Source organism: Phasianus colchicus, chromosome 6, assembly GCF_987193195.1.
Source record: "Phasianus colchicus chromosome 6, bPhaCol1.hap1.1, whole genome shotgun sequence".
NCBI classification, from domain to species: Eukaryota; Metazoa; Chordata; class Aves; order Galliformes; family Phasianidae; genus Phasianus; species Phasianus colchicus.
In genome coordinates, this window is record NC_143441.1 from 50204081 (window position 1) to 50219104 (window position 15024).

Consider the following 15024-nt stretch of genomic DNA (forward strand, 5'->3'; position numbering starts at 1 on the left):
TGATTGGTGGTGGGGCACCTGAGAAAGTTTGAGGCAACTGCAGGACTGTTGTTACGTTACTCTATAGGAAATGGTGTGGGCACTGTACAAAAAGCAAAATGCTTTTCTCTGCAATGAATCAAGGAACACCATACTTCATGAACTCACAAATAAAGGGACAACACTGTGTAAGAGGGGCCTGCCATCATCTACAGCTTCCATCAGAAGTTGCTAGAACTGTTAGCACTTGCTGTGCTTACCCCAGGAACTCAACAGGACCATGAAATGAGCCAAATGTTGTTCTAATCCCACCTGTACTGTTCATTTTTTAGCTCAGTCTCTAGAATGGTTTTGACGTAGGTTAGCTTCTATTTTCCAAAAAAATTTCTGGGTATTGTTCAGGCATTATCACAAGCCAGCAATCCTTCCAACTGCACAATTTGGATGCAAGTAGACTGTTTCAGATTACGTCCTGGAGAGGCAGATACCTGCTGGGTCAAGGAATGGGTGATGGCTCACACCAACACAGGTGACTTCAGCAAAGATTGGGTTTGTGCCAGGCTTAACAAATGTCTGTCCTAAATCCAACCGTGCTTATTTTTGTTATGGCCATATAGTTGGCCTACAAGAGTCAATCTGCTGGCTGTGTGCATCCACGCATCTACAATTATCTGCAAATTTTTGTTCCATGTGTATGTCAAGCTGCTTACTATCTTCTCCCTTGGATCACTTGACTTCTTTGCCCTTATCCATCTGTCTGGCCTAGTCCGCACTGTTCCTTTTGAAGATGAAGTTGCAGCTCTGCCATCTCTAGCTGTGATTTTTTAGTTATTTTCCTATTGCTGTTCAGCTCTGTAGGAGGTTTGGCTTTACTCTAATCCATCACTGCTCTGTCACGCTGGGCACTCCTCCATTCTATACACATCTCAGAAAAGAGATGTTAAGATAACTAGAGTTCCAAACAATGTTTTGAGATGGATACCCTCGTCTGTAAATGTGCAAATGAAAGACAATTATAACTAACCAAATCCAGAAGCCTGTATATTTCCTTTCCTTGCTCACACTGTACCTGAACTTGACCAAAAATGAACCACTGAAATCTGCCTCTCACACCCTCCTCAACAAACCAGGCTCAGTCTCATGCTCCTTGCCATGAAATCAGTCCCAGTCCCATGACACTCCCCATGCTATATCCACTTTGGACATCTCCCTTCCAGTGTCTTCAAGCGCACAGCCACCTCAAGCTGCTGACTTGCTGTTAGGTTCAGATGGATCACATCCTCCGGGGCCCCCAAACTGTAGGAATCCAAAATGCTGTTTATACATAAAGCAACTTCTGGCTTTTGGTTGGTTCCCATAGGCCTTCTAGGAAGAGACCTCTACTGTTATGTTCCTCATCTTCCTTTGGGATTCTGCATTCACAGATTCCACATCCAGGTCTTTTCCTCACAGCCAGCTCTTAAAAAACCTGACATGGGCTTATAAAGACCATTCCAACAAAAAAGTCAGTGTGCATCTGTTGTTACAGTGCCCATGCTGCCTTGAACCCCTATTCCTTCTTCTTCTTTCCCTTTGAGTTCAGAGGATGGCTTGAAGCTTGCTTATCCATCATGCAATAGTTCCTATGCAGGGGATAGGATTTCAGAAGGACCTGATACTCCTCATGATGTTTTTGCTGTTGGCTGATGGTCTGTATCTCTCAGGACAGAGCTTTCCCAGCAACAGTGCTACAGACAGCATCTCCCTGGCACCCATCCTCTCAACTACATGCCACCAGCCACTGATGTGGCCTCTAAGTCAGAAAACAAAAAGGGGAAATATGTGTTAAGCTCTTCCAGTAACAACCAGTAATGTCCAGCACAAGTGACCCTCAGTGAGCATCCCTCCTTCCTTGTCCATCTATCTGCTATCCCAACCACTTGCTCTTGACAGCACGTTCCAACCAGGATAGGACTTGTGCCCTACACAGTGGTTCTGTCCCTCTCCCAGCTCAGCCACATGTTGGACAGAAAGCCATAGAAATTAAACGATTAGTCTCTACTTCTATACACATGGGGCATTGATCCTAGGGTCTGTTTTATGAGCTGGGGAAGGGGAAATGGAATGGGGACAGGGTGGGGGATAGAGGAGTGTGTTTCATTTATAAAATCAAGCCCCTGTTCTGGTGAAAATCGAAGTTCCTGTTTCTTTCCCTCTGTATTAGACTCCCTGTCGTCTTACAGGAAGTCTTAATAAAGTCTCCAGGGATGTTTAAAATGAAATTTAAAAAATCATAATCCCCATATGGAAGCACTGGCATCACTAAGATATACCACTGCGTGATAGCATGGAGCCAGGGAATATTTGAAGGCCTGTAAAATAAGCTCATTAAATGGATATTCTGAATGCACTGCCTATGGAGAAAGCCCCCCGCCAGCTTCTTTCTATCTTTGAGCAAGGAAAGAGATGTGCCTGGAACCAAGGAGATTGAGGCTGTGATGGAGGCAAAACAGCACTTCATTCTATAGCAGGGACAAATGGCAAAGGATAGACCCTTACTGCAAAGCAGAGATAGCTTTCTGCTTTCAGAAGGCCTGCTTCAAATCCATCCCTCCTTACACTGAGGGACAGATAGTTCAGAGTTCGCTTGATCAGCCATAGGTAGAATTTTGCATACAAGGGGATGGCAAAGTCTTTAAGAGGTAGAAATACTTTTTCATAGAATGGCTTGTGTTGGAAGGGACCTCAAGGATCATCAAGCTCCAACCCCCCTGCCACATGCAGGGCCACCAACCTCCTTATCTAATACTAGACCAGGCTGCCCAGGGCCCCATTCAACCTAGCCTTGAATACTTCAAGGGATGGATGGGGCATCCTCAGCCTTTCTGGGCAACTTTCCTCTGATATCCAACCAAAATCTTCCCTCCTTCACCTTAAAACTGTTTCCCCCTGTCCTGCTATTATCTACCCTTTCAGACCACTGGCAGCAAGTAGGATATGTTACAGAGGAAACGTAGGAAGTGTTACAGAATAACATAGGAATGTGTTACAGAGGATCATAAGATAGGTTGTCTGTGCAAAGGCCACCAAAATCCAGCATCATTCCAGTGTCAGGTTAGTCAAAGGTTGCTGGCACCCCTTGTTCTGAATGGCAGCACAGAACTACACAGGAAAGGCAAAAAGAACAGGTCAAGCACACAGTGATGCTTTTCTGGAGGATTCCCCCAGTTTCCTTGTAAAAGAAGACTGGTCTCTTCTAAAAAAATGACAGACTTAAGCCCATCTAAAGACAGCTAAATTACAAAAATCTCTGTCTTTTTTTTCCCCATTTTCCCCTTTCTCTTAAAAGCAAAATTACTTCCTCCAGGGCAGTATATCACCTCTTCAGTTTCTCAACAGCAGATTTTGAAAGTGAACATGCATTTCTATTGTGGCTTAAATAGGAGCAATTCTATTGTATCCCATGAGCACTCTGCTAATAGTTTTGTTTTCGTATGCAGTTTTATGGTAGGAGAAGACAGCAAAGTTCAGGGAGGCTTTACTACTATTATGATAGATCAAGTCCCTGGAGAGTCTTAAGAACGAAATATGCACAAAACCCTGTTTCATAAGATCAGTGGTCAAGTCCTATCCTTGTCCCAGATTTCTGCTTGTGACATTAAGCAGACTGTCCTTTGTGCTCCAGTTACCCTGCTTGACCCTCCTCAGTTTGCATGAGAGGCTCAGTACATCAGCAAAAGAAGATGTATTTTCTTCAGCCAGAAAAGATTAGGACCACAAAAATATTTTGGCTTTTTGTACCGAAATGAAAGGAGTGAGAAACAAAGTGCCATGTGAAATTAGACTTAGTAGAGAGCTTGTGTTCTCCTCGTTTTTGTATGATGCCTTAGTGGGTATGGAGTTGTGCTTCAAGAGGGTGCTTCTTTACTGAGTATGCAGGTACATGCTCAAAGTGCCCAAATTCCTGACCCTCCAAAATAAAAAGAAATGAAAATATGGAAAGAAGAGCTTTTGGAAACTCTTTATTTCTGAAAATGAGCTTTTTTTTTCTTTTTCTTTAAGCCTACAAAAAACAAAACAACAACAACAAAAAACCCAACAACAACAAAAAAATAACCCAAAAAACAATGGCCAACCATCCCCATAACATAAAGATCAACCATGACCTACAGGTGTAATGTTCCATCTTTAGTCCTGGAAGTATTTGGGGGTTGATCCATTTGTTCACTTGTTTATTCATTTTGGCCACTGGAAGGAGAAAGAGCTTTGTGTCAGATTTGAGACTCCACATCACCTGGTGGAAGAAGGAATCTCCAGTGCCAGGCTTCCCTGGCACTCATTTGTTCTCCATGAACTAATGAAGTGATGGGGATGGCATTGGTGATCCAGATTTCTTCCTTGATCCATCTCAAAAGGGAGATAGGCACAGAGAGGGCAGAGCCAAGACACTGCTAATACTTAAACCTGCTTTATGAAACCACTCAGAGTTGATTCGTGTAAGAAAGTACACAAAGAAAAAGAACAAAAAGAATATTATTTTTTCTTTGAGAGTCTCTGGGGCTGCTTTAATAATTCCAGGGGGTTCCATCCTCCAAAGAAAGCTGTGTGTTGAAAGGGTATCATGCAACCAGCTAGCAATAGATTTACTTGTGGTTGTACAATCTCCTGGCAAAACAGCACAAATCTATGCTCATTTTTCACATTGTTTTTCAACAGTAACATCAAAAGCGAAAACAATGGTGGAAATTGAGGGAAACAACAACAACGCTAATAATAATGCCTGCAGTTTATCCATGGGATATATATATATTTTTTTCCAAAATAAACCAGGATGCAATTCAGAACTCCAGCTTCCCAGCCCCCCTCCTGTTGAATTCCTCATCCAGACTCACGATCCTTATTGCAGCCTTCTGTGGACAGTCCAGCTCAACTTTCATCCCCTGAAGGCAATAACTACTTTCCTGATGATTTTTATATCATTGGTGGGATTTTAAGCAAACTGTCACATCCATTAACAAAAGGAAGAATGATACTGGAAAAAGAAGATGGTAAAGTGATGCTGTGAAAGTCTTCCTTAGATCAAAAAAGAGTGGTAACAAAAGCCAGGCTCAGTTTAACACCAGAAATATGACAAAATCCATCAAGCACAAACTGCCTTTAAAGTTGTCTCAGATATTATAGAGGAAGAACAAAGTCCCCTCTAGTGGAGAGCAGGAGATCCTGCAAGTCATCCTAACTCGTATCTGATTCCACCCATGTCATGCACACATCATATAAAGAAAGCAGAGATGTGATCATTAATACCTGGGTGTCTGAGCCTCGACTCTTAAATCCTGCTTTTGGATTTGCTGTCACACTTATGTTTCCAGAGAAATTAGTGTGTCTCCAATTTTGTCATTAATGCATCACTTTGCAAAGCTTCAGGAGCTGTGAATGTAATTTTGTCCAGTGCAATTTCTCCATCTGGTGGTGTGAAAAGTAGTTGTCATCTCACTCATTTTGGTCAATGTGCTCCATTCCAGCAATGTTATTTTGCACTCACTGTGATGTGTAATACACATCTCAGTAATACTCATCTCAGTAATATACTGGCCACTTTAATACAAGCTTGGAGAAAACATATATAATTTTTTTGGACCGTACCTATAAATTTAGTTCCTTCCATGGTTACTTCATGTATTATGACAAGTTTTGTTAAGTGAAATGTTTTCCTGAATGTCTGCAACTCACTGTAATGCATTCTCTTCATTCTACCCACACACTGTAAGTGACAAATAGGAGACAAGGTGATGTACCCAACCAGGTGATCCTGGGCTGGTCCTTCTCAGAGCTACAGGACAGGGAAGTGGGCCTTCTTCCTCTGATCACAGCTGGATCTCATTCTACAGAGGCTTGGACTGTGGACTGGAGTCTAAGATATAGGCATCCACTCAGACCCAAAATACACAGTAAGCTCAGGTGCAATAAGCTCAGTTGTGCAGCTCCCAGGGACTGACCTCTGTGCACTCAGGCAATGAGAACTGTCTGAAAGTAGGTATTTCTTTTTTTAGTTATTCTCCCTAACTGCTTCCTTCCCCTCTGTCTGTACGACCCTTATATTCCCATTTTCTCCAGTGGTGGATAAAAGTCCTTTTTCCTGATCCTATCTATAACTTGGTAATTGTCCTGTGCCATAAGCCTGTACAATGGAAAGGAGGAAGCTGTTCTGCCATTGGTGCCTGGTTTTATATTTGTGAAGGGTCTAGAATACAAGTTTTATGGGGAGCAGTGGAGGGAACTGGGATTGTTCAGCCTGGAGAAGAGGAAGCTCAAGGGAGACCTTATCATTCCCTACAGTGACCTGAAAGGAGGATGTAGCAAGGTGGGGGTGAGCCCTTTCTACATAGTTAATAGTGACAGGACAAGAGGTAATGGCTTTAAGTTGCACGAGGGGAAGTTCAGATGGGATATTAGGAATAATATCTTCTCCTAAAGAGCAGCAATGCAGTGGCACAGCTGCCCAGGGAGGAGGTGGAGTTACCATCCCTGGAGGTGTCCTAGAACAGTGGAGATGTGGTCAGTGGGCCTGGTGGGAGTGGGTTGGGATTGGACTTGATCTTACTGGTCTTTTCTAGCCTTAATATAAGGCTCTTAATATAAGCCTCTATAATTCTATGATTCTATTTGTACTCATCATGGGTTACACAACAGTGGATGGAGATTTAGGGCTCCAAACACTTGTTTGCACACAGGGTCAGAACTGCTTTCCATATACAATGCCAGATCATCCTTAGAGCCAGTGAATTGTCACCATTCACTCTACTACCAAATATTTATGTGGTTGTGAACGCCTTTCCCATCCTTGTTACTCAAGTCTATGAGTTGGACTCGATGATCCTTATGGGTCCCATCCAACTCGGGATGTTCTACGATTCTGTAAATCCTACATGATCCCTTCAGTAGCTGTAGTGGTTTTGAGGCCTTTCATGAGCTGATTACCTCATTAATACAGTTTGTTTTGCATTCAGAATGGGATGGGTTGAAAAGGAGAAAAGAGAAAGGTAAGATGGGACAAATGAGAAATGACTTTGCAGGGATAGATCAGTTCTCTGTGTGTTGAAGCCACAGAACGGATAGAAAATAGATGGATTAATATAAATCTAACTCACTGGGGTTTGAGATTTACAACCTACTGGAGAATATCCCAAGTTGGAAGGGACCCACAGGGATCACAGAGATCCATTTGGCTCCCTCCTTGCCCTACAGTGCAGACAAAATTACACTGGTCTATACACTGACAGTGTGCCCAGAAGAGACAGTGAGGAGAGATTTAGTCATCAAGATAGCCTGCAAACTCTCACCAGTGTGAATGTTTTGTATTTGTGAGCCTGAATACTCCATGCTGTTCATCTTGAGGCATAAATTGTTGAGAAATTTACAAAACACACAAGGAGAAAATCCACTCCTGTTACAAGAACTCCAGAAAATTCTCCCAGAGGTGAGAGAAATGTGGAAATGCAACAAAATCCCTGGCTTCAAATCTGCTCAGGAAGAGAGAAGATACGAGTACACCCTGGATGGAGATCCTGAGTTCTGCTACAACGTGCTGGGCTTTCACATCTTTATCTCAGAGGGCTATCGACATCTGCAGCCTCCTTGGAAGAGGTAGCAAATTGGGGGTAGCTCCTACTCACACATTACTGATGCAGTCTGCCTTTTTATTCGTTGCACATCTTCCTGCAGCCTTTCATCAGGAAAGAGAAAAAGGTGGATACATCTTCTGGGAAAAAAGGCAGCTTTGTGTCTAAGGAAGTACTTTCTTCAGCAGTTCAGAGAAAGAAGCATCAGAGAAGGAAGGAAAGCTTTCTCCCAAGTCAACTCTCAGGAACCACATGAGCTATGACTTAGAAAACTCCATTCTTTGGGTTTTAGCATTGAGAATTTACTTAATGCCTAAAATGTACAAACTCCATGTAGGAGGAGGTGAGTGTCAGTTATGTTCATCAAAAGCCTCTAAGTCTTCACAAAGAACAATCTGCCAATGTCCTCCTATTAGTTTAAGGAATGCACATCTCTGTCTGTTTCCATTCTTATCCACACACCAGGTTCTCGGTGCAGGCTGTAGTTTAGTCCCAGTTATTATCATGTAGAACATACACAATATACAATACATATTTTTGCAGGCCACTGTTCAGCAAAATTGTCAGATTTTCCTTTAGAGAACAAAAAAATAGTGACTTGGTCTTCAAAATATAATCAATCTGTACATCTACTGGCACTCAACACCCTGAGTACCTGGAACAGCAGATGCTATCTGCTCCCAGTGCTCCATCCACAAAAATGCAGCATTGCCCTGCCCGAAATGCTGCCAGCAGTCTTTCAGCAGGGTCACTTCTTCTTTGCTGGAGCTTTGGCATTCCCACCAGCTTTGCCATTAGCTTTGGAGCTTCCTCCTGATTTTGCTGCTTCACCTTCTTTTTCACCTTTCTTTCCACCACCTTGTTTCTTGTCATTACTGCCTTTTTCTCCCTTTTCTCCCTTTTCTCCCTTTTCTCCCTTTTCTCCCTTTTCTCCTTTTTCTCCCTTTTCTCCTTTTTCTCCTTTTTCTCCATCTTTTTTCTTGGCATCCTTCCCTTCTTTCTTGGATCCGTCTTTCTGGTCCTTCTCACCATCCTTCTTCTTGGATGCATCTTTCTTACCCTGAGCCTTGTCCACTTTTCCAGAGACAGTAGGAACTTCTTCCTTTTTTTCTTCTGCTACCTGAGCTGTATGTGAGGATGGAAAAAGAAAATAAAAAGGCAGTTAAATTGGAGTGACAGCAGATGTGAAGAGGGTAAAACTTTTGCACCCCATTGGCAAATCCTGGACAAAAGAAAAACACTGTTGCTATGTCCCTACAGTTGTTTTCCTCACTGGCTAGCAGCTTTTCATGCCTTTGTTTTGAGAAGATAGGCTAATGGGATGAAGCAGAACTGATAATTTCAAGAGCAGAGTTATGGCTTTGTTGGAGGAAATAACTCCCATTGATCAGATCTGATCCCTGCACTTCAGAAGGACAGCCCATAAGCATTTCCCAATAAAGGCATTCAATGCAGAGCAATCTCCTTCCAGGCAAAGGAACAGAAACCTCTCTGATGTAACTGAGTACAACTCTGGCCTGTTTTTCATTTCTTTTTTGTTTCTTTGATTGGTTTGGATTTTGCTTTTTGCTTTTTTTTTTTATTATTATTATCGTTATTTTGTTTCATTTTGTTCTGCTTGTTTGATTGTATTTTTGCTTTGCTTTGTTGGTCAGATTTCTGCATAGGGTATGAATCCTGTAGCTGAGAGTGGGCAGTGGACATTCTGCTGGGGTTCTCTGCTCTCAGAGACAGTCAAGCAGAAGACGAGAGGCTCAGCACAGGGCTACAAAGTAGGATCTTCTTATGTCCTGTCCTGATTTGGCACCATGGGATTGGTTTCCTAACTGCACCACTGTAATTAATGGTAAAAATATACCATGGGCACATAAGAATTAGCTCTTATACTGTGTTGGTGTGTTTTAACACACAATAATCCATAGTAGTTGTAGGATGCTGATAATATCTTTGCTTGTGGAATGTCTTTACTAAGGAACACCTTGGATTCAGTACCCACAGAAGAAGACTCATACATAACGCTGGGTCTGCAGGCAAATTATTCTGCCAAAGAATATAGATTTATTTATTTTTACTTTTAATAGAAGCTTAGCCAAGATGTCAGAATGACCTGGCCATGACCAGGAGGATACTGGGCAGCTTTCTTCAGCTGATACTTAGGATAAGATGCCAAGGAAAGCTGGCAGTGAACTGGATCAGGAGGTAATTTGGTAAAGAGTGAACCTTTGGAGAGATTTCTCAATCCCTACGTGGAGCCAAGCAGCCCCAGACCTCCCTGCTATGGGTATCTGTAGAGTCATTTCCAGATGACAGCAGTGTAAAATATGGAGGAATAAAACCTGCATTTATAATGTTTACCAAAAGTATTCTTTCTGATTGCACACTGATATAAAATGTTACCCTTTGATCTTGGAAACTGGTAATTCATTTGTACATACAGATGGAAGTGAAACAGTGCAGGCTTTTTCTTACAAACAAGGAGGAAATCTAGACATCTCATATGAAAAAAAGAAGAAAAAAAACTCTACAATAAACAAACAAACATACAAGAAAACCACAAAACTGACCAACCAACCAATCAAAGCCAACAAAATCAACACTGTGTGCTTCCTGGAGAAATGTGTTAAGAACCCCAAAAAGTCAGCTTAGCTGCTCTGAACCAGAAAATTTGAAGATTTCCCAAGCCATGGACCCAGACTGTGCATCTCAACTCACAGCAAGGGCTTGGTTCTGCTTGTACTCCTCCCACAGACTGTGAGACAGGGCAAAATAAACTGTTTCTAACATTTTATCCACTGAAACCTAAAGTCTGTTCTCTTTAATGTCCATATAAAGGGCTTGCTACATACAACACTCAGAAAAGTGCATGGAGAGAAATTTGGCAGCTGTAAGAATCCATCACAGAGTCAAATGAGGCCAAGAAATGAGAGTATTTAAGCGCTGTAATATATTCGTGATTAATAGCATTTGACAATTACAGAAAGCTTTACCGCATTTAATGGCCATTCAGTAATTAAAATCATTCAGGTTGTCTCTTTGGCCTCGACTGGGTCTACTGGGAGCTGTCACAGTGAAAGTATATATATATATATAGTCAGTGAACACATACATTATATTTCATGAGCACATAAATCGAGGTGGGCTGCCAAATGCCAATGGAGCAACGCGGGAGTCCGTAACACTCAGTACAGACAGGAATAAAAATAATAATAGCACAGGGATGAAACCTGAAGGTTTGCATACGTTCCATTGTAACGCCTAAATCACAAAATGAAAACCTGCAGAGGTCACGATTCACACTGATCTCAGAAGGAGGCCAGACCAGTGGGTTTGATCACACATGGCTTTTGCATCTACCATTTCAGCATCGACAGATGAGTCAGTCCATTTGGGTCTCCAAGACTGAAAGCATACAGGCATTTTTAAGTCACAATTTACCTATTTCACTTTAGCACCTCCTTTACTGTGAAAGGAATCAAATCCTTTTTGTTTTCACTGTGAATCATAGAACGGTTTGGGCTGGAAGAGAACTTAAAGATCACCCAATTCCAATCCTTGCCATGGGCTGGATGTCACCCACCAGATCAGGCTGCCCAGGGCCCCATCCAACCTGGACTTGAATCCTTTCAAAGGGGCATCCACAGCTTCTCTGGGCAACCTGTTCCAGTTCTTCACCACTCACTGAATGAATAATGTCTGTGTATAACATAATTGTGGATGGATGTAGCCCTCCTCAGTCCCAACTCCTTCAGGGCTCACAGAGGACCAAGAGGTTCAGAGCACGTGTATTCAGGAGCCATAACCAGACCTCAGCAGCCTCTCACCAACACATTATCCACTTGATTCCTACCCTGCACTATGCCAGGACAGACCACAGCTCTGGAATTCTCACAAGGTCAAAGTGTGGTCAACTACTCATACATTTCATGGGATAAAGGTTGTATGGTGCAGGTAGCTTCTAATAAATTGCTTTCTTATGGTGATATATTCATGATGCAATAGTTTACCATGGTCCAACAAAATATACGCTACACACTGGTGTGTTGAAAGGGCTGCTTATAGGACATCCAGAAGTATGCAGTGAAACTGTCATTCTGCTGCCCAAAAGCCCTCTCCGTCTCTTTGGGATATTTTAAGTCTGAATTTATAGGTTTTCAAGAATTAACAGCTAGGCAGAAAGAGGATGTAGCAGATGAATGAGTTTGGCTTTCTGCTATCTATATGCATCAGCCTTCATACTTTGTGGAATCTTAGGACTCTTATAGAATCAGAATTTGGTATTTTGGCCAGGAAGTCAAAGGATACAATATTAAGTAATTCCATATGATTTCTTTTGTGTATATATACATATATATATATATATATATATATATATATGTATATGAGTGTTCAGGAGACCTTGAGGTGGCCTTTGATTTTGAAGTACTTTCATTTAACAGCATAGGCAAGGGTTTATTTATGCCAATTGTGATCAGCTCAAGAGAGCAGTCTGGCCATCTTCAGTTTATGGTGTTGGCATAGACAGGTGACTGAACACTTTGGAAACACTGAGGTATGTGTAAGTGCTTACTATTAAGCACGTTTCTGTATTTTGCTGGTGTAGGACTAAATTCACACAATCATGTTTTCTACCTCTTTCATCATTTCCATGAATTGTTGTGAGCTAAAGAAACTACAGGTTTCTACATAGCTACAGACCACAAGGCTTGCAGAGACACAGCAAACAGAATGAAAAAAATAAAGATTTTCATTAAAAGTTACTGTGAAAACAGAAGTGAAATGCAGAAAGGGAACTGAGAAGCAGAGAGTCCAAGACATGGTGCATCTCATAGGAAGCCATGGAAAAGAGAAGCCATAGACAGACAGACAGACAGGAAGGCAGTCCCCTAGTTTCCTTGTAGGGCCATTTCATCTTCTTCTTTCAGCACAGGCAGGGAGCTGAGAGGTCTGGACTGGACATGAGCAGAGAGAGTTGGGAGAGTTTCAGTAGAGCCTAGGGTACAGAATCAGGAAAGGAGAGTGAGAGAAGCAGAGACCAGTGACAGAAATACTCTTGGCCATCCAAATGGGGCAAACAGTTTCTGGGCAGTGTGAAGTTTTAATTTTTTTCTTCCTACTGACACATACCTCCAACCCAGAAATTATCCCTTAAAAGGAATCAGATTCTTTGGAATTTTTAAACATGATGTGCAAAGGAATAACCCTGACTTATACTATTGGAGAAACTGTCCCCTTCATCTGAATGATTGTATCTGCTGCAGGTTTAGAATAGTGCATGTGAACAGAAGGGACTTACCAAATCATGGTATCATATCTTCATGGCTATGCTCAAGAAGCCACATTCACTTGTATGTAGGGAGGACCTAACCCTTTCCATTCATGCAGAAAGAAAACAACCCCAATAGAAGAGACAGGTCTTATGTGTAGCTGATGGCATGCAAATTACCTCCAGGGATCTCTGTCAGCTCATTGAGTGGTGGCACAGTCTCCAGTTTGTCTGCATATGTCTTGGCTGCTTGCCGTTGAGCATATCGTGCCTCAATCTCTTTCTTTGTCCGGGGAATCCGGCACTTGAAGATACAGCACAGTGTAATAACTAGGAAAGGAGAAAGAGAAGCAAGAGCATTCATCTTAGATGAGCAGATCTCTGTTTAGCATTGGTTTCTTTAAGTGAGAACCTGGAGCCATTTACATCAATGGAAATATTCATCTGAGGAACAGAGTCACACAGTTTGAAGCAATTCGGTTATCTGAAAATAAAGAACTCATAATCTTCAGCTGAATTATGGTAAAGATAAAGAGTATATCTAGGAAGATATATTTTTCATTGATTCTCAAATCTATACATTACTTCAGAATTTCCACCTGCAGATCTAACCATGATTCGGGCAATTCATTAAAATGAAATAGCTTTGTTGCTATCAAATAATTGATTCCATGTATAACCTCTGAAAACAACAAAGCAGAACTTCAGGGAAAAAGGTGATGAGGCTTTGAAACTAGTAACCATGCAATTATTTGTCCCATAGCTTTGCTCCATGTAAAGAAGCACGAGACCTCATGGGCAAAATGAACTTTTAAGTTGCTTTTTCCTGGGCACCTTTATAAATGGAAAGTCAATGTAAGTTTACCCATTCGAGCTATCTGAATGCTTGAACTTATTTATATGCCTTGTAGAAACAAATTCTGCTGAGGGGCAGAAACTTGTGAGCAGAAAGATGTTGTATGGTCAGTTTTACATGCTCTACCTTAACTGGAGTTCTCTCATGCTGCATCAACTCTATGAGAAAATAGGCATCCAACTTTCTACATATTTCATCAGTCTAGTCACCTGTTCTAGCTTTCTATTTCTGTCATGAGCGAAGGATCAGACTTTTGGGATTAATTCAAGGAAAAGCCAAAAATAATTGGTTATGTTTGGTTCCAAGTGTGAGATTTTCTCATTCACCAAGAGTAAAATCCTCGTGCAGAGTCTGCACAACACCATCACGTAGACCATTTCTTTGGTGTCAATTTCTATCCTAGAAATTTGCCCTGTGCCAGTCCAGCCTCTCCTAAGCAGACGATCATGTTAACCAGGAAAAAATCTGCACAATGTCTTCATATAATAGAAGAGAAAAGGAAAAAAGAAAAACACCATTCTTAGTGCTTTAGCTGAGACGGGTATGAAGTTACCACGCAAAATGAAGCAGGTCCCTGTTGCTGCCAAAAATATCACTCCCTTTAAGCAGTTTGCTGTGCAGGCTCTGTACTGGAATCACAACAGGGTGAGAGGGAGGGAAGATTTAGGTTGGATGTCAGGGGGAAGTTCTTTACCATGAGAGTGGTGAGGTGCTGGAACAGCTGCCCAGAGAGGCTGTGGATGCCCCGTCCATCCCTGGAGGTGTTCAAGGCCAGGTTGGATGGGGCCCTAAACAGCCTGGTCTAGTATTAAATGTGGAGATTGGTGGCCCTGCATGTGGCAGGGGGTTGGAGATTCATGATCCTTGAGGTCCCTTCCAACCCTGGCCATTCTGTGATTCTGAGACGCCTGGTGCTCCAGTGGATTGCCAAGAAAAACATGACACTGCAATAACCTGCAATTGGGGTAGCAGTCAAGATGCTTTTATCCCTGGTCTTTCACAGGGGTCAGCAGCAAGCTAAGAGCAAGAGAGCTTTGGCTTGTCTCACAGGAGAGCAAGGCACCCATAAGGTGTTACTGGCACAACTCTGGCTGCTTGCAGTGGGTAATGTGAGCACATGGGGAAGGCATATGGATGGGTCTGCACTGATTTTCAGGGCTGTTTCCCCATGCACCTGGCTGGAGAGCCAAGCCACACTGCGAACAATGGGTGGCACAGCTTTCCTCATGCTGGCAGACAAAAAAACACCCCCAGCAGTGGGGCAAAGATAAGCCAGGCATAAGCATGCATTTGAACAGTGACAGAAAGCAGGGAAGCAATTTATTGAG

At 42.3% G+C, this 15024-nt stretch overlaps 1 protein-coding gene across 1 annotated transcript in view; it reads right to left on the reverse strand.

Moving 5' to 3' along the window:
- Positions 1–8126: 8126 nt before the first annotated feature.
- Positions 8127–15024, reverse strand: part of TMIE (transmembrane inner ear) — a 30069-nt gene continuing 23171 nt past the window's right edge. Inside the window, exons 3-4 of the mRNA XM_090143245.1 lie at positions 13021–13170; positions 8127–8702 (exon numbers count right to left, since the gene is read on the reverse strand). Coding sequence (XP_089999371.1) covers positions 8326–8702; positions 13021–13170 — 527 coding nt within the window. The 3' untranslated portion in view covers positions 8127–8325. The remainder of the gene's footprint in view (positions 8703–13020; positions 13171–15024) is intronic.